General features: G+C 48.6%; 2 protein-coding genes across 8 annotated transcripts in view; one reads left to right on the plus strand and one right to left on the minus strand.

Annotated features, from left to right (window-relative positions):
• DDX11 (DEAD/H-box helicase 11) overlaps nt 1-1,413 on the plus strand; it is a 54,675-nt gene extending 53,262 nt beyond the window's left edge. For all 4 annotated transcript variants that reach the window (XM_053255284.1, XM_053255281.1, XM_053255283.1 and 1 more), the window contains exons 26-27: nt 349-503; nt 1,256-1,413. In XM_053255284.1, coding sequence (XP_053111259.1) covers nt 349-503; nt 1,256-1,300 — 200 coding nt within the window. In that variant the 3' untranslated portion in view covers nt 1,301-1,413. The remainder of the gene's footprint in view (nt 1-348; nt 504-1,255) is intronic.
• A 1,000-nt stretch (nt 1,414-2,413) lies between these two features.
• The window catches only part of WASHC1 (WASH complex subunit 1), a 63,175-nt gene continuing 46,635 nt past the window's right edge, over nt 2,414-18,953 (minus strand). For all 4 annotated transcript variants that reach the window (XM_053255286.1, XM_053255285.1, XM_053255287.1 and 1 more), the window contains exons 4-11: nt 17,563-17,709; nt 10,831-10,967; nt 9,069-9,201; nt 8,310-8,511; nt 7,048-7,200; nt 5,648-5,806; nt 3,662-3,730; nt 2,414-3,136 (exon numbers count right to left, since the gene is read on the minus strand). In XM_053255286.1, the coding sequence (XP_053111261.1) occupies nt 2,982-3,136; nt 3,662-3,730; nt 5,648-5,806; nt 7,048-7,200; nt 8,310-8,511; nt 9,069-9,201; nt 10,831-10,967; nt 17,563-17,709 (1,155 nt within the window). In that variant the 3' untranslated portion in view covers nt 2,414-2,981. The remainder of the gene's footprint in view (nt 3,137-3,661; nt 3,731-5,647; nt 5,807-7,047; nt 7,201-8,309; nt 8,512-9,068; nt 9,202-10,830; nt 10,968-17,562; nt 17,710-18,953) is intronic.

Raw genomic sequence — 18,953 nt, forward strand, 5'->3', positions numbered from 1 at the left:
CCAAGCAGCTGTGTACTGGAGGGACATGGTATAGATATTTCAAATAGGAGTAGCTTTTCAAAGATTTAGTGTGCACCAGTTTGTGGAGAAGAAATTGCAGGTGTTTTACCACTAAATAAAGAGCTCTAAGGACAAGGAAAACTAGGTAATGGCCCTTAAACCTGAGCCATAGCTTCCATTCCTCTGCCTGTCTGGTTTCCACCATGATAAGAACTGTTTGCATGTAGGGACCATCACTTGTGCCTCGGTCTTGGATGTTATTGGGGAAGCAGGAGCGAGGTTTTCTGACACAGCCCAAGGCCAGATTGTTTGGCAGCGGAGCCCTAAATGGCATCTTTCTACATACAGGGAGAGCAATTCGTCATCAAAAAGACTTTGCCAGTATCATGCTGTTAGATCACAGGTACACACGCCCATCTGTTCTCAACAAGCTACCTCAGTGGATCAAGCAGAGGACGCAGGTCAAGGCTGACTTTGGGCCAGCATTTGCAGCATTAAGAAAGGTGAGTGAGTTGAGTCCCGAAGTCAGGTTCTGCCTCTCAGCATTCCTCGGTCTACTTCACCATGAGGCCTTGCATACTGCTGCCTCTGAATATGTACACTACTCATATTCTGCCTCACCTGCCTAAAGTAACCGTTGATAATCTTGGGCAGATTGAATTGAGGATTAGTAGGGATGTGCAAAATGATTTGACGTAGAAGTTTTCTGGCACTGGCTTCTAATCCTATTTGGGTTTGGGGGAAAGCTTAAAAATTGGTTAAATCATCTGCTTGCCCATTTATTTTGTGTTGGTAGGTAGCACCCATCATGACCTACCACCCAACCCACTTTGGTGTCCCTAGGAGCTACCCATGGGGAACAGTGGAGTGTTTCGTGTTTCCCCATTGTTCCCTATGGCTGAAACTCTCAAAACGTTTCGTTCCGTCTACCAGATTGACTGCTGTTTCAACAAAACGTTTCGGCCATCTGCATTTTGTTTCGAGCGTGAAACAAAATGCAAAACCCATTTCCTGTAGATCCTTAAGGATTCGGTGTTGCGCCATCTTTGCTGAAGTGATGCTAGACTTCAAGGAGTAACCACCTGCCTGAGCAGGGTGTGAATGGGGGCAGAATTAGGAAGAGGAGAACTCCAAGTGGGGGAAAACTGGAACTGGGTTGTGTAGTTAGGCTTATGCTTTCTTTTCTAGCTATTCTGTTAAATCTCTTATTGCTCCGACTCCAGCAATGATGCCATTCCTGTATTCTGTCTTGTAGTTCCACTGCGGGAAGAGAGCACAATGTGAATCTGTATCGTCCTGACGGGAATGGACAAGTAGCCAGATGCCTCTGCTGTGGATTTGAAGAGCCTTGAATGTATTACTTTTTCTAGTTATGTGTAATATAAAGCACCTTCCAGACCTTTGTGTCGATAACTCATTGAGAAGTATTTCATTACAGTAGGTCCTTGGGAAGGAGGAAGCACCTTTTCTCCCAGTTATTCCAGAACAAATGATGGAAAGGTTTGAACAAAATGCGGAATAGCAGCAGCCACCACGTGATATTCTGACAAATTAGCTATGCTGCTACAGAGTGTGTATTTTCCCTTCTTTTTGAATCAGTTGGTGGTAGTTTAAATACATCTAATTCAAGGCTAAGCAACTTCAACCAACTGCAGATGTTGGACTACAACTCGCATCAGCCCTGACTATTGTAGCCAAGATCTACAGGAGAGCTGAAGTTGTACAGTCCTGACCCAGGTCACGGCTGCACAACTTTGTCCCTCCAGCTTTTGTTGGACTACAATCCCCATCATCCCAGCCACAGGGATCAGTAGTTCAACAGCCACAAGAGGGACAGAGTTGTGCTGTCCTCCCCACCCCCTTGCCCCTAGTTCAACAAGGGCATTTATCTCCAATCACTATAATCCTGGAGCTGCCCTGAAGTACAGTGTTCGGCTCTGAACTTTAAGTAAAAGCACCCAGCCTGAGAGGAACAGCACAGGGGGAGCTGGCTTAGCACTGTAGTCCATCAGGAGCAGCTGTCTGGCAGGGGAGACGAGCCTGCGAAGGAGTTTCTATCATTCATCCCCAGGGCAACCTAGAAAAGCCTTCCCTGCATAGAACTGGAGGAGCGGGGGGTAGGGGTGGGGAAGAGAAGGGCCATGTGCTCCTTCTTAAAAGCACCTGTTCCCAACTTCTTTTGCCTTTGAGACTGGGGACAGGGATGAGAAAATCCAAGTATTTTTGTGTTGGCAAAGGGAGTAAGACACATACGCTTAGCGTGGACCTATTTTCTCCCTCTGATTATTGCCTCACTGTAGCTTTAGTTTCTGCTTTGCCTTTGATGTTCTCTGCTGAAGCCATTGTAGCTGGACAAGAATGAGAGAACTTTTCTCAGCATTTTGTAAAGGTGAAGAATAGGAAACTTCTGGGGTAATTTGCACATAACAGGGTGTTTTTTTTAACCAGTCATCCATTTACATTTGTCAGGCAAGCACTTTTCCTTGCAAAGTTAGCTATAAGAAAGAAAGAGAGAATTGAGTTTGGAGAGGAAACAAGAGCCTCTCCCAGCAATTGCGTATCCTTAAAGCTCAGCATCCACCCTATAGAAGCTGCCTAACTTGGCACAAACAGAAGCCCAAGGCCCAGTTGTATCCAGAAAGGCAAAGTCTCTCCACCAGCATCCATATCCTGGTGCTTTTCACGTGACACAGGCTGATCAAGGAGAGAAACTGGCTGTGATCTTTGAGCACAAGTTACAACAGCCCTCTGTAGGGAACATAACCATGATTAGAGATAATTTGCATTAGAGGGCTGGGCAGAAGCAGTCGCTGACTATAGCTAGAGACCAGTCAGAACTGACTGACTGGAAAAGAAACAAGAGGGTCTGTCAAGGGAATGTCCTCCTGCCAGAGGCGGCCTCCAAAGTGCTTTCTTCAGGCCTGTGGTCATCGCCAGTTGCTGCCGAGAAGCAAACCCACACGACAGAGGCAGGCAGCCCTCTAGGACTCCCAGTCATCCTCGTCTTCTTCACCAGCTGGCTGCTGGGGGGGTGGCAGAGGCGGGATAGTGTCTGATATGCGGCCAAAGGCGCCCCCTGGCCCGCTGGGAGCATTGCTGTCTCCTGCTGCTGCAGCAGGGCCTTTGCCCGAGATGCCTGTGTGGGAGGGAGGACAGCCCATTAGAGCAAAGCCATGTGGCACCTGGAAAGCTACAATATGTGAGCAGCACAGCTGAGAGCTGGGGGGCAAGAGCAGAGAGGAGCTGGACTGCAAGTGGCAGCCTCAACTCACCCAGCAACCAGAACCAAGATGAGCCACATTTGTTCAGCTACTCAATCAGCATTTTGCAGGAGAAGTGAGCACAGAGATGGAGGCCGGTTGGGAATGCGTCAGAAGTTCCGCATCCCACATAACCTCAGCTCTGGTGGCACATGGCAGACTGTGTAGAGAATGAGCCACACAGATGCTAAATCTCCTCCAGCACCACTATCCTGATCAAATGTGGACCTCCCTCATGGCCACTTTGAAATGTTTTGAGAGTGTCAATAAACCCAGTCACAGAACTCGAGTGCAACATAGAGCTTGGCCCTGCACAACTGAGAGAAGAGGAGACCCCACCCCGCCCTGTGTTTGCCTTGCAGGACCTGCAGAAAGAAGCCGCTTTCTATATGCTGAAGTACCTTTGCGCCGGAGGACCAGTTTGTTGAAGAGATCTGACATCAGGTCTCCACCCTGCCCTGTAGCTCTCACTGGGGGTGGCGGGGAGAGAAAGAGAGAGAACATCCACAGAATCAGACAAGGAAGCACGGATGCAAGGAATACCAGGAGCCTGCAAGAGGATAAGATCCCCAGCCAGCTTCATTAAACAACATGAGGTTTCCGTGAAGGTCTTGCCTTCACGGCTGTGTAAAAGAATGGCAGTCTCAGTCAGTACAACATGCATGCACCAAATGTGGTGAGCAAGGCAGTTCCTCAAAACACAAAATACCTCCAGAAGGTAGTACTGGATACTGGCCGACATACTGCACAGTTTCATGTGTGTTTTAACGTGCGCAGTTGCATGAAGAGTGCACTTGCACAAACACAGTTGTGTGATGGGCACCATTAGAAATAATTGCCATCCATTGTGCAACTGTGTGTGCACAATTATTTGCGTTTACACAAGAGCACTCTTGTGCAACTCTGCACACATTCCATTAACACACAAAAAACATTGCAGTGTGTCATCCGCTGAACTCAACTTCCTGAGGACTTTAGCTTTCAAGATCTTTTTCTTTTCTTTTTTAAAGGAAAAGAAAAAATGCTTCTAGCACTTGTAGATGAAAAGAGTGTGTGGGCCTGCTGAAACAGCAGGTGCTGGCAGGCAGCTGGATGAGAGTTTTGGGGTGGGTGGGTGTTCAGTACCCTGTGTAGTTTTTTGCCCTTCCCCATGACAGGCAAAACAAGACATGCAAAATGGGACATGCTGCAAATCTGTATAAATTAGATAAACTGAGCTTTTCTTGACACAGAATACTTCTTGCTTCTGCACACAAAACATACAGTGTGCATCGAGAAAAGCTTTAGTGCCAGAGTTCTCTGGGGACCAGGATAAGTCCAGATAGAAAGAGCGTTAACACTTGTCTGTTCACCACAATAACTGTCAAATCAAGTGATGCATTTCATGTGCAAAACAGCTGTTTCAGTCCACACCCCAAAGTCAGGGCTTTCCTATCATCAGAGAGAGACTTTTCAATGGAGGCAGCTCACAGGCTGAGCTGTGATGAAACGACAATGGATGCATAAGTGTTAAAGAGCCGGCCCTGGGATCGGCAGAGATAAAGAGTCTGATTTTTGGCTTTCCTCCATTGCTCAGGCTGCCGTCGTCCCTTAAATCAAGTTTTCCCCATATCCTAATGGAGGTGAAAGCACACCACTTGTTTGCAGCATCCAGGCTCACAATTCTTCCCTGGAGAAATTCCAACAGGGACTACGGGCTCTGTTGTTTCACTCAGATGATACCTTACAGGACCACATGATTAGGAAGAGGATGTGTTGACAGCACAGCTGTCATGACGCTAGAAGGCATGTAGGGCAGCTGCTCAGAGGAACACCCATCCCACATGATCAAGAGACATGCCCGGAAGGTGTCGGAGTCTCCGCACCTGTGGAGTGCAGACGTCACACAACAGGTGTGCTCTTGGCACGTCCCTTTTCTAATTGCATGGGCCAGTAATGTATCATCCAAAGCAGACCTGTTTTATTTGAGCTGCTTTGAGGTGAAGCCTCAGTGTTTTTTGTTTAGGGCAAACTTTTAGCTTTGCAAACCCAGTACTTGGACATTTGAGGCCCAATTTGGGTGAACCTCTAGCTGTGTAGAGGATACACGTGGCAGGGGCGATGGGCTGCACTCAGCTGCTCCGCCTCTAGGTTCACTGGATGCCCGTGGATTGGCATAAAATAGATATAGGGCCCAGAGATGGAACAGCTGTGCCTGCTAGCCAGGGACAGTGGTCTGTGCTCCATGAATAGAGAGCCCAGTTAAAGAAACAGTCCTTCAGCATGACATTTTCTAAACAGATTTTGAGGAATTGGGAGTTGCTGACATGTTCAGACCTGTTGACACTGCATTAGATCAATTAGTCAGCTCTAACTCGGAAAAATGGAAAGGGGAGGGAAAGCGGCACCTTGTTCTTGTTCTTTCTGCTTCTTCTTTTCCAGCTTCCGCTCTTTGACACTGCGGAGTTTAGCCTTCCCAATGCCACCAGCCTGGCGGATAGATTCTAGCAAAGTGGCCCGGCCGCTTGAGGGGTCCACAACTTCCTTTGGTGCCCCCTGGAGAGCAGCTGCAGAGAGAGAGAAATGAGGCCTCGAAAATATTTGCGTGGTTGTACATTAGCAATTTCAAACCTGGACTGGCTTTGATTCCCAACACTCAAGGCCAAGTCCCAAGATGCAGTGCTCTGTCTTCTGACTAGGGCAGCAACTTTTAATTGAATCCATTTTTTAAAGGAATAAATTAAAATGAATCAATGAATCATTTTAAAAACAAAACAAAAAACCATTTGATACAGAGCTGCTTCCTATTAACCAGGCAGCAGATGATGGCGTACACACTGCACAGTGTCTCACCAGTCCAAGAGTGGGCTGCACATTCTGGTTCCGTGCTCCGGGATTACTTAGAATGGCCTCAGCACTGCAGCAATGCTTTCCCCATTGGGAAGGATAGGAAAAATAGTTGCTACAGCCCTGACACTGCGCAGCCACAGAACTTGTCCGCAGTCGCTGGTGTTTGGTGCTTAGTGTCGTGGACAGTGTTTGAAATTGCATGGAACCAGTGCACACATTCTTGGATTAGCAGGCTGCTGTGCAGAGCGTAAGCCATGACTCTTAGATACAAAAACTGCACACAGCTACAGCATAAGCAGCATTCCCTGCTCTCCCTCACATGGGAGGGAATGCCTCTTCTAAGAGGATGCCTCCCATGACAACTGCATGCATCCTCTAAAAGCAAAAGAAATGTGCTTCTTCCTTCAGAATAATCATTTTTACTCACATGCAAATTTAATCAGTTGACCAATCAGCTATAATTCATATGACTGATCAACTAAGTTTACATTAACTGAGTGACTTTCTATAGCACTCTGCTATTTTACACTGGGAGCTTTGAAGCCCGGAGCCATTTCAAATGGGGTTTCCTTTGCCTTCCAGATTTTTGTTCTCCCCTGGCTGAATGGCCTATCCAGAGCAGAATTATCTTAGAGGATTTATCGCCACACGATGCAGGGATGGTCCCTATTCACAGAGGATAGGCCTGTTGGTGGCTCACTGCAGCCATGTCCTGAGACAGGATCCCTCTGAATTCAAACATCAGAGGCTATCACCTTCATGCCATGGTTTGTGGGTTTCTTAAGAGACACCTGTCTGGGTGGCCCCTGATCTGATCCAGCAGCACCAATCTTCGGCTAATGTAAGGAAGTTACCAGCTTTGGGGGAAGTTCCTCAAAGAGCAAGAGCAAGCTAGCGGAGTTAGTTGCTACGGACCAACAAAGCCCACAAAGAATCAAGTAGCAGCCTCGGGTCATACCTGATGGCAACGCCCCGTTTCTCACGTCATGCTGAGGTGGGAGTGGGGCTGGCGGAGGAGGTGGGGGTGGGGGCAGCGGATGAGTTGGCATTTCCAGAGGTGGTGGCGGGGGAGGCGGTGGGGGAGGGGGCGGCGGCGCGTTGTCCTGAAGGTCTGAAAACGAAGCGGGGAGTGTTAGGAGTCACAAAAGGGACAATGGAACAATAGTGCTCCCAAGGGGATGGGTCCATCGCTCGGTAGTTGAGAATCTGCTCTGCATGCACAAAGCCCCTGGTTCAATCCCTGGCAGCATCTCCAGGTAGGGCTAGGAGGGACTCCTACTTGTGACATTGGAGAGCCACTGCCAGTCAGTGTAGACCAGGGTTTCTCAACGTGTGGGTCCACAGATGTTATTGGACTTCAACTCCCATAATCTTCAGCCCCAGTGGCCTTAGTTGAAGTCCAATTACATCTGGGGACCCACACGTTGAGAATCCCTGGTGTAGACCATACCGAGCCAGATGGACCAAGGGCCTGACTGGGTATAATGCAGCTTCCCATGTTCCTAAGGGATTATTTGCATCCCTGGGTCTAGAATAACATGCCACCACATACAGGCAAAGCAACGCCGAAGAGAAGGAAATGTGCCCCTTCCACACTCAAATGAAGTCCCAGCCTTTCAGTTGCCAGCCAGACACACTCCACAGCTGCTTGAAGCCTCATCAGACAATCAGAGGGATGGCCGTCAGTTCCAAGCAACTATTTCCAGGTGCTTGCAAGACCCAGAACAAATGAGAGACGACCTGGGTCTGTTCTTGAAACAAATCGCACACGTCGGCGTCAGCACTTCTTGCTTCAGGATCTGCCAACTCAGTTGCCCTGTTCACCCACCTCCAGGCAGGACCCACACAAATCAGAAAGCGCCAGGCCCAAAACAGGCTCGCTTGTCTTGGGAAATAGTGCTTTGCAGGCACAAAATGGACATCAACAGGAGTGAGCATTAATAAATGTTCAGATGTAAAAAACACAGCCAAAAGGTTAACAGAATTTTGCGGTGGATATTTGCTTTAATAGGAGGTCTCTCTGTTGCCCTAGTATTCAGAAGGGTAAAAAGGACAAAGGGGTTGTTTGTTATAAGTTCCCTGGTTAGATGTGTGGATTTTGCCACCCGTCAGGCTTGTATCGTGTGCTTTCCCCCTTTCAAATTCCCTTTTTTATTTGCAGTTGTGCCTAGCCCCCCCCCCCCCCCGCCGCCAACGGCACAGGAAGAGTAGAAGAAATACCATGTCGGAAAGGCTCAGCAGGCTCTGTGTGGAAGGTGGGCAGCTCTGGGATGGTGCCAGGAGCAGACGGTGCAATGCCAGGCCCAAGGTCAGCACTGTACGTGAGGTCAGCCGCGATGCCAGGCAGGTCGGGCAGATAGGACGGCACGTCTAGATCTGGCACCCGCCCTAGATCTGGTACATAGAAGTAGTTTTCAACCACCTGAAAGAGACGGGAATGGAAGAATGCAGACGATTAGCTGCAAGATCCATTCTTCAGTGGGCCACCCAGTGCAACACAGGAAAGGGCCTGCAGGCAGTGGAACCGGAGCTGGAAGAAACACAGTTGCCCAATTAAGACATTATACAGATGTCTGTACACGCGTACATGCGTTTGTGTGAATGACTGTACCTGTGTTCGTTTTTAAAGTGAGCCTGGATACAGGCCCTTCAAATGGATGGCACAGACATGAAATGTACTTCTGTGCCTGCGTTCAACATGAATGACCATACCTGTGTTCTGAACATAACGTGTGAATGAGGCCTGGTGTGGTTTTACAAAGCCTGCCTTTGCCTCATTGTTTTTGCTGTATGCACTCCTGACTATTCTCAACGGGGAGGCTTCTCTGCTCTGAAATCAGAGTGAGCAGGGGCCATGCCCCTCAGCACAGGGATGAGGCTTCAGGAGAACATCTGCCTCAAGACATCCTCATCATATCAAGCAAGGGGACAATGACGTCTCTTCTCTCTGCCTGCCCCTCCCTCCTCCAAAGGGCTCACCTGCTGATCCAGTTGCCCCCTCTTGGCGATAGAGTGGGGGGCATCAAAGAGCTTCTCTGTCTCTGTTGCCAAAGCCACGTGGGTTTTTGTTACTGCTCCTGCCAGGGGATCCAGGAACACATATTTTTTATAGCTGCAGGGAGGAGAAAGAAGAGGAGACAGTCCAGTCAGTTCACTCCAAGCAGAGCAACAGGCAGAGGCAAATGAGGAGAAGTATGACAGTGGGGGAAACGTCTCTCTTTCAGGCTATTGTTATTATGCTTTCAGAATATTAGTTTGTGTTATTAGGTTGTGCCAGTTCATTAGGGCTTCCTACCCATCTTGCACAGGCAGCCACATTTCTGGGACAAACCTGAACCCAGAGATCTTCGCCACAGTAAAGCCCTATCCAGACATTACGCTGCCCATGCACTCGCATTCATTTTAAAAGTGAACTTGGATACAGGGTACAGATAGGAAGTGCACTCCTGTGCGTGCATGGAACATAACGTGCAAGGAGGACTTCAACCTGGCCAATTAAACTGGGAGAGGGCTATTGGAAGATATTTGCAATATTGCAAGATATTTGCAGCCTATACAGCCCTCAGGGGCTTGGGCCCGGAGTACTTAAAAGAGCGTCTTCTGTGTCATGAACCCTGCTGCCTATTAAGATCATCTGGGGAAGTCCAATTAGGGTTGCACCGGCTTGTTTGGTGGTGACCTGAGACTGGGCCTTCTCTGTGGCTGCCCCGGGGCTTTGGAATATGCTCCCTGTTGAAATAAGAGCATCTCCTATGTTTGCTTTTAGGAAGACCCTCAAGATGCACCTTTTTTCACAGGCTTTTATCTGAAATTAATTTTTAACTAATTTGTTCTTATCTTGGGATATTTTAATTTTATTGGTCTTGCGAATTTTAAATGGGGGTGCCTAAGGAAACAAGGGTGTCTCTGATGCGCAGCGTTACGGAGACACAATGCTCCGCCCAGGGGCGGCTGCAGACTGGCAAGGCAGCCCCGACGCTGGTCAGCACCAGCAGCTGCGCCTCCAGCACTGCTGAAGTTATTGTTATCCCCGGAGGAAACGGCAGTAGTCCTGCTCGTGCAACTGCTCGTTCTGAACAGCCCTGGGGCGGCCTCACAAGTTTGCAGCAGTCCCGGGGTGGAGCACTGCGTCTCCCCAACGCTGCACATCATGCAAGCTAGAGCCTTCAACCCAGACCACGTTCAATGCTTTGGGCCCCAGAGATGGTGCACAGGGCAAGGGCAAGGGCATGCATTCTTCCAAGCACAGGGGGAAAGGAGGGCAGGAAGAGCCACCAGGAAGGACCAAACATTTCGCTAGAGGGGAATGGGGGCGAGGAGGAGAGGAGTGCAGGGACAAACCAAGTCTGTTTGCATTCCCCGCCCTCCTCCTCCTCCTCCTCTTTTGGCTTTTTAAAAAACTCGTTAATTAGTGCAAGCCTGCTGAACTGGGACGGCATCACTTCCTAGCACACAGCTGATGCTTCATATGCGATAAGCACAATATTCATGAGAGACTGAAGGCAAAGAAATGGAAAGGAGGAGGCAGAAGGAGAAGGCACCACACTAAGGTCACCACAGCAGGGACAAGGAGGGGAAACGGGGGTTCCAATGGGTGGATTTAAACCCTTCCCTTTGGATGCAGTGGAGAACTTGCTGGTCCTCCATAACAGGTGACGCTGCTCCTCTGGACGTAGAGCAGCACAAGGATCTGGGCTCATCCAGGACGGGCCAAGAGCAGCCAAGCGGGAAACCCACTCACAGGTTCTCAGTGGTGTTGAAGAGCAGCAAGGAGCTGAGAGAGCTAATATTCCTGGGGAGGCTCCCAAGGCCTTCTTCGGCATCATCTTCCTGATGAACTTTTGTGGCAACGCAGACTGGGAAGTACTTCTGCTTCTCCTGCAAATACAAGCGACGCAGCTTTTAATATTCCAGCAGAACCAATTATTCTGTGACGGGAGCCTCACGGGTGGATGCTTCCCGTGGCAACGCACCAACCTCAAGAGAAGACGCCTTGGCATTTGCCAAGAGATACTGCCCTCAAGGAAGTTGTCTTCATGTCTCAGGGATGCAAGGTCAGCAGAAGCAAGGACAGGACAGGCACCCTACATGTCCCTAATGCTGGAGGGCCACAGGGCCTCCTGCCCTCCTCAGCTCCTGGCTTCATTGGGTAGAGAGTAAGTTGATCCTGTCTCACAGATTCTGGGGCTGTCCTCAGGAAGGGGACTGTTTCTGCCCCTGGGGGAAATCCCCAGCAAGTATGGGGGGACTCTGGGAGGAGAGCTAATCTTGAGGTAGCGAGCATGACTTGTCCCCTTTGCTCAGCAGGGTCTGCCCTGGTTTGCATTTGGATGGGAGACTATATATGAGCACTGTAAGATATTACCCTCAGGAGATGGGGCCGTTCTGGGAAGAGCACCAGCCTGCTTGCATGCAGGAGGTTCCAAGTTCCCTCTGGCATTTCCAGATAGGGCTGAGAGAGAGAATCCTGCCTGCAACAACAACCAATACTTATATACCACTTTTCAACAAGAGTTTCCAAAGCGGTTTACACAGAGAAATAACAAATAAATAAGATGGATCCCTGTCCCCAAAGGGCTCACAATCTAAAAAGAAACATCAGATAGACACCAGCAACAGTCACTGGAAGTACTGTGCTGGGGGTGGATAGGGCCAGTTACTCTCCCCCCGCTACATAAAGAGAATCACCATGTTAAATCGGTGCCTCTTTAACAAGCTAGCAGGGGATGAGCAACCCTTGGATAAGCCACTGCCCGTCTGTAAAAACAATACTGAGCTAGATGGACTAATAGTCTGACTCGGCATATGGCAGCATCCTATGTTCCTAAGGGTTATGTTGGGAACCCCTGTATCAGAGTATCAAGACACACACATCCTTCAACTCAGATATTTAACACCTACAGACCCAGAGCAGGGAGCTGAAGCCTGAAGAATGACACAGCTAGCAGCTCAAATTAACAAAACATTTAAAAAGGCATCCGGGAAAGGCAAACCTACAAACAGGGATTCAGAGGAGAGGGGGTGGGAAATAGGGACCATCCCTGGTAAATGGGGTCAAGTTGCAGTGTGTGTTGTCTCTCAAGGATGCCACTGAGGTGGGACTAACTTGGCCTCTGCAGATCCCCGTTTCTGGAACAAGAGGCACCTTTTCTCTCTCCCAAGTGTACAGAATGCAGCCTCCACTACATCCCCTAGAACTCAGTGAGCCACCAAGAAGTAGAACTAGTCCTTTTGCCCCGCCCTGCCCTGGCTTCTCCATTGTCACACTTGCATGCAATGGAATATGGGGAACAGGCCTGGGGCCATAGTTCGGGGGCACAACATCTGCTTTGCATGCAGAAGGTTCCAGGTTCAGTCCCTGGCATCTCCGGGTAAGGCTGGAAAAGATTTTCTGCCCGAAACCTTGGAGTGCCACTGCCGGTCACTGTAGACAATACTGAGCTAGATGGACCAATTGTCCAACTCGGTTACAGGGCAGCTTCCTGGGCTGAACTGGCTTCTATGTGCACAGATTTCTTAGGAAATGAATTCCAACTTGTGGAACATGCTCAGAAGTGAACATCTTACGGTTTGTCACAGTAAAAGCAAATGAATGGAAATAACCAACTGTTATTTGGTCAAGGCAGTTCAGAAGAAAGAAGTTCCTTTTGAACATGAATATTCATGTATCGATATTTAATTTTTAAGCATCGCAGAGTGCCAGTGCCTTTGCAAGCACTATCCCCGCTTAGTCCTGGAGCAGTGAGTGGCTGCGTTTCCCTCTTGTAAGTCCCTATTAGCACCGGAAGCACACGTGCCCATTGCTCTGTGGAGTGGAGGGAAGAGATCTAGGATTCCAGATACAGGCGATCTCTATGAGTGCATCACAATGTCTGAGAAGGCTCGCTTCAGGTCTCATGACAGTGCTATTTCCCGTCTTGCCTTCCCCTTTAAAGCAGGTGCTGTGATCAAGTGGGTATTCACACTTCAAATGGTAAATACATGCCATAAATCTACCTACCCAATTCCATGTGGGATTTCTTAGAGATATCAAATTGCAAGGTATTTTACATCTTTCTTGCTCCAATGGAAATAGGGAGAGAGAGAGTGAGTGTGTGTGTGTCTCTCACACACATCCACACTTACCCAAATAGAAGACGACTTTGAATTAAAGTCCACCCTCTTGAAAAATAGAGGTTACATACAGGTTATAGCTGTATTTATCCAAAAGGAAGAGGACTCTGAATTTTAAGATGACCCTCCCCATTCCTAACATCAAAGAACTTGGAAAAACCTAGTCTTGAATTCAGATAACTACGGTAGTTGGTATTTAAACCTAGGGCCTTGCTTTGCACAGCCCCATCAGAGTAATGGTACCTCTTCACAGTCTTGTCTACCTTTACTGGCATTGGTCCTCCAGAGTAACTCAGCGGTCTTTCCCAGCCCTGCTCCCTATGTTTAGTTTAACTGGAGATGTTCTGGGATACTAGACATTTAAAAAATGCTCTCTTTCTAACCCTGGGCTATGGTTGCGTCCCAGTGAGGAAGCAGCACCCTTTTGCCTATATTTTCGGATTCTAACTGAGATGCAGTGAATGCTCTCCTGAAACACTTGCTCTTCAAAGATCCTTTATACTTTGGGCCTACCTGTGGCAGACGTCAGAAAGATCAAGCACAGCCCACTAAGTATTGTTCTACTGAAACCAGACAGGGTTTGCTCAGGAACAGAACCATGTGATGGGATTTCGGGGTATGTTGCCAGTGGATGGTATCGGATGCAATTCACATGGCTAGATCCCATTTTGAACTTCACCTATCATCCTGCAGCAGAGAATTCTGCAGATTAGCTACACTTTCACAGTTCGAACCTTGGAATGCCCGTGTGGCCAATGGCTGGTGCTCTCTTGTGATGTGTTAAGGAGAAGTGAGGAGAGCTAGTCTTGTGGAAGCAAGCATGAATTGTCCCCTCTGCTAAGTAGAGTCCACCTTGGTTTGCATTTGGATGGGAGACTACATAAGAGTGCTGTAAGATACTCCCCTCAGGGGAGGGGGCCATAGCTTGGAGGCAGAGCATCTGCTTTGCATGCAGAAAGTCTCAGGTTCACTCCCTGGCAGCATCTCCAGGTAGGGCTGGGAGAGAGCCCTGCCTGAAACCTTGGAGAACCTCTGCCAGTCAGTGTAGACAGTACTGAGCTAGATGGACCAAGGCTCTGCCTCAAATAAGGCAGCTTCCTAGGTTCACATGAGTGGTGGGAAATTGTTTAAATACTGGGGACCAGAGTACGTTGAGGATAAGAATGTTGATCTAGACAAGCGTTTAAGGATTATAAAGCAGGGATTCTCAAACCTGGGTCCCCAGATTAAATTGGATTACAATTCCCCATCACCCACAGCCACAATGGCTAAAGACTGGGGATGATAGGAGTTGCAGTCCAACATATCTAGGGATCTGAGAACCTCTGCTACAAGGCAACTTTCAAACTTCAAATACAGTCTGACAGTATGAGGAGGTTCTATGAGACTAGAACTAGAGACACCACACACACACACAATGACTGGAGCCACCCTGTAGATACAGGGGCCTTGTGTTCTTCTGACTGAAGCAGACAGCACATTTTAGCAGACTTCCTCGGAAAAGCCTCATGGGCAGGTTCCAGCAAACTACGGCCCCAGCAGCAGGCAACAGCCCTAACTCTGGGTAGGCAAGAAAGTTCTCCACACCCCTCTCAGATCAACAATCTCTGAGTTCCAAGGCCAGCCTGAAATATTCATGCCACTTTTGCTGTGACAGACTCTGCTTCCATTAAACTGCAGCAAAGTTTAGAGCACTGAATTATTCAAAGGCAGCTTTATTTTTGGGCTCACGGGGGAGGGAAAGCGAGAGCCCAGTAGCCGCTTAGTCGATTCCTAATCTGGAAAGTGCACCCTCCACATCTATTCCAGGTCCCAGAAGTACACATCCGCCATGTCCCAAGAAACCAGCACTGCACACTGGACTCTTCTTGGGGATGGAGCACCCCCTGGCTATGGCAGCTCAAAGAATCTTCTCTCTTGCTCGCTCTCAAATGATTGCCGAGCGATAGTCCTTGCTGCTTCCACAGGCTTACTGGCTGCTGCTCCCCAGTCACCAGGGAATCCTAAGAGCTGGAGGAACTGCCAGTTGCATTTTAACTCATGTGCTAAAAGGAAAAAGACTCCGGGGTTTCCGCACATGGACTCCGATTCAGTAGCTCCAATATTCTTTTTGAGGCTCAGATGCTTAAATGGAGCAACTGATCATCTTACTGCAAACCCCCCTAACAGCCTTGCAAGTTACCCCACCGCCTGAAAACCTCTGGAACAAAGCCAAGAGAGGAGCGGAGAGCTGATCAAAGAAGTGGGAGCTTCCCCTTTCTTCCTCCCTACTGACTTTCCTGACTGGATCAGGAAACGCACATACAAAATACATTATCTACCCCCACCTTTAGCTGACACAATTGATTTTTTAAAAAAACAGAAGCCTGTAAATACATACACGTGTGTGCATGCGTGTAGACATGCATACACACTCACTCATGCATCAGGGCTGGAGGCCAGAGAGGCAACTTCCTATTCTCTGCAATATTTTTGCTTCATACCATTCCTATCCAAATTATGACCTTTGCAACATGGTTGTACTTTCAAAGTCAAGCTAAATTCTGTTCTTTTGGCAACACCACTCGGCAAGGTTTGAGTGGTGTTCATCTTGGCCTTTGTTTGAAGCCAGGAGTGCTCTGATCAGGAGCCAAAGCATACAGATATGGCAAACAGGAGTGTAGCTAGGGGGGAGGGGGCCTGTTTCACCCCTCTTCCCTGCAACCCCTCGGAGTGAGGGAGATAACGAGGGAAGGGTGGAGCTGAGGGGCCCGGGTTCTTTGAACCCATCTGCTCAACTATAGCTAAACTCCGGACGACAAATATTTATCTACTGCTTTTCAACCCAAGTTCCCAAAGCGGTCTCACATGCCAGTGAGTTGGCAAGAGTGAGGAGTGAGCTGTCACCCAGCCAGTGGGCGCCCCTTCCTCAGGCACCCAAGGACACTGGTTTCCCTCATCTGATTATAGTGACACCCCGGGTGTTATTACACGATGGCAAGGATCCATGGTGACTTGCCACATCAGGGCTGATACTAGTAACCTGAATGTGGAAACTTGCCCCGAGGCTGAAAAATCCTTGAGACAAACACTGCTTTTGAAGACACCCAGCAAAATACTCTGGTATTTTTTACACCTAGTAAAATACTCACGTGCAGACCAGCGCCAAGTCGACATCATTCCTGCACCAGCCTCCCCAGTGCAGCCAAAGGCCACGGGGCAAACTTGGTACCAGTTTCTCTGGCATAGGCTTGGCCGCCTACTGCTCTCTCCACCCCCATTTCTTTTTGTCCAGGCTAAAAACTGATGGCTTCCCAGCTGAGAGTCTCTGCCCAAGCATCGGCCGCCCCGGAAAAGTGAGACTGGAGGGTAGTTCATCACACCATCAGACACGAGGGTGGGAGAAGACTCCTAGCCTGGTCTGGGAGCTGTGCACACGCCCAGGATTTTGTCGTGTGTTTGTGGGGAACAGGGTTGGGGGCAGGGAGTTTGACCCAAGTGGGAGCTGAGCCCCAGCAGATTCCTACCCAGATTCCTTTCCAAGCTTCAGGAGGAAGGAAAACTGCTCCATCCAGCTGGGGGCTTAGCTCATGACTCACCTCCCAGCCTCTGACCTTGTTTTTCCACTGAGAGGCCATCGAAGGCGGGGAGCGCGCACAGCTCTCAGGTCGGGGTGGGAGACTTGTCCTACCATCAGGTCAATCGTGTGACCTGACCTTGGGTCTCACAAGGGTTTAGACAGCTCTGTCACACTGAAGGCTACAGCAGTAGAAAGTCCACCTGCAAAGAGGAAGGGTTCTCCTCTGCTAAGTCAGGTGCTTCCTAGAGGAAGCACAAGTTTGGGGTGAAGGCCACGATGGGATTTAACCAGGCACCTGGGAATGCAGTCAGATTCAGGAACTTGAACTGGGCATGAGGACTGAGAACTAGAAAGCCCGAGCTATCTTCTGAGTAGCCATCGCATCCACACACCCTAGTCACCTGAGCAGGAGGGCTGAAATTAAGAGTTTTCTTGCCTTCAGGGGCTTGAACCTAGATAAACCCTATAAAAAGGTGCTGTCTCCCCACAGTCAGCTGTCTGATCATTTTGTTTCTGGGGAGAAAATTTCATGAGATAAAGCAAGGCTTGCTACCAATGTGATGTTCAGTGGGCTATAGGCCACCTCCAGCCTCAGAGGCAAGATGCCTCTGAATACCAGTTGCAGGGGAGCAACATCAGGAGAGAGGGCATGCCCTCAGCTCTTGCCTGTGGGCTTCCCAGAGGCATCTGGTGGGCCACTGTGTGAAACAGGATGCTGGACTAGATGGGCCTTCTTGGGCCTGATCCAACAGGGCTGTTCTTATGTTTTTAAGGTGTTCTTACACCTCCACAGTCCCTTACCTGCAGTGACTTCTCATCTAATGCTCTGTGTTTGCTCTGAATCTTGCGCCTCTGTCGTTTCTGTGGATTGGGATCTCCTGCACCAGCAAAAATGGAGGAGTACTCTTGCAGCCGCTCTGCAGCAGGATATTTCGAACTGGAGAACACCTTGGAGGATGAGCATGGAGAGAGAGGGAGAGAATTTGAACATGTCACTTTAGAAAAACAACAACACTGTCAACACACATTAAAGATAGCCTGGAGGCCAACAGTAAAGAGCCAACATATACGAAGCATCAGCATGTTAATGAAGAACTGGGACTTAAAGATGGCATTCAGAAGCCATCTCTCAGTTTCAGTTCCTCATCTGTAAAATATGAGGAACATTACAGGTATGTTGCAAGGCTCTCCAAGATACAGGATATAATGCACTTAGTGCAGTCAAAATTAGATACACATTTTAAGGACTTCTATCCTATTGTAATAAGCAATGACACCTATTGGGGGCCAATGTGGTGCAGGCATGGGAAACACCAGTGTAACGCCGGGCTCAGCTAAGCAGATCCCAGGTGGCTTTTGGCAAGCAGGCCACTCTGCCTTCAACACACATCAAGCTGTTTGAAAGTCATAGAAGCCCTGTAATGCACTTGATATACTGGAAATCAGTACTCCTGAATGATAAAGAAGGAACACTGAGGAATATATGAAGGGAGGGGGAACTTTGGAAGAACGTTAGTTTCCTTTGGGATCATTAATATCTGTTGCTCTAGAATTTAACAGAAGAAACTGAATCCAGTAACAGGAAAGTTAAGACCCAAAGGAGATATTAAGAACACAGACAAGGCATAAAGGATGAGAAGGGCTCACTATAGGAGACTTTATTGAGCTCTGTAACATTCTGGCACAACCACTGTATAAAATACAATGCACCTGGTGAAACCATAAAGGGGCTCTGGTTTTCCATGTCTCAAGTCCATGGCCATCACTCCCTCTCTTGCACTACGTTCAGCTTGCTTTCTGCTGCCCATTAAAATCTCCCTTCCTGAAAAAATCAAAAGGACTGCTCAAGGACATAGAGGGGAAACTCCCACACATCTTCCGTTGCATGTGGAGTTCATTCTATTTTCAGATCTGCAGTGCTGGCTCCTATTATAAACCCCTCCTCTCCAATCTGAGGCCAAATCGTGTGTGAATTCCCCACAGGCCAACGTTCTGTTTCATGCATGGCTTGGCTGGCTATTTTGCTGAAGCACCAGCCTTCATCTCAGGCTTACACGTTTTATGTTTTGGCTCTTAGGTGCTTTTTTTAAAAAAAAGTCCCATTTTCAGACCTTTTGGCATCAGGGTGCCTTTGACTATATGCATTCCAATTTTCAGCTTTTTAGTTCATGTGGAAGAGTCTTAACCTGGGG

The sequence above is a fragment of the Hemicordylus capensis genome, chromosome 5 (assembly GCF_027244095.1).
Source record: "Hemicordylus capensis ecotype Gifberg chromosome 5, rHemCap1.1.pri, whole genome shotgun sequence".
Taxonomy (NCBI): Eukaryota; Metazoa; Chordata; class Lepidosauria; order Squamata; family Cordylidae; genus Hemicordylus; species Hemicordylus capensis.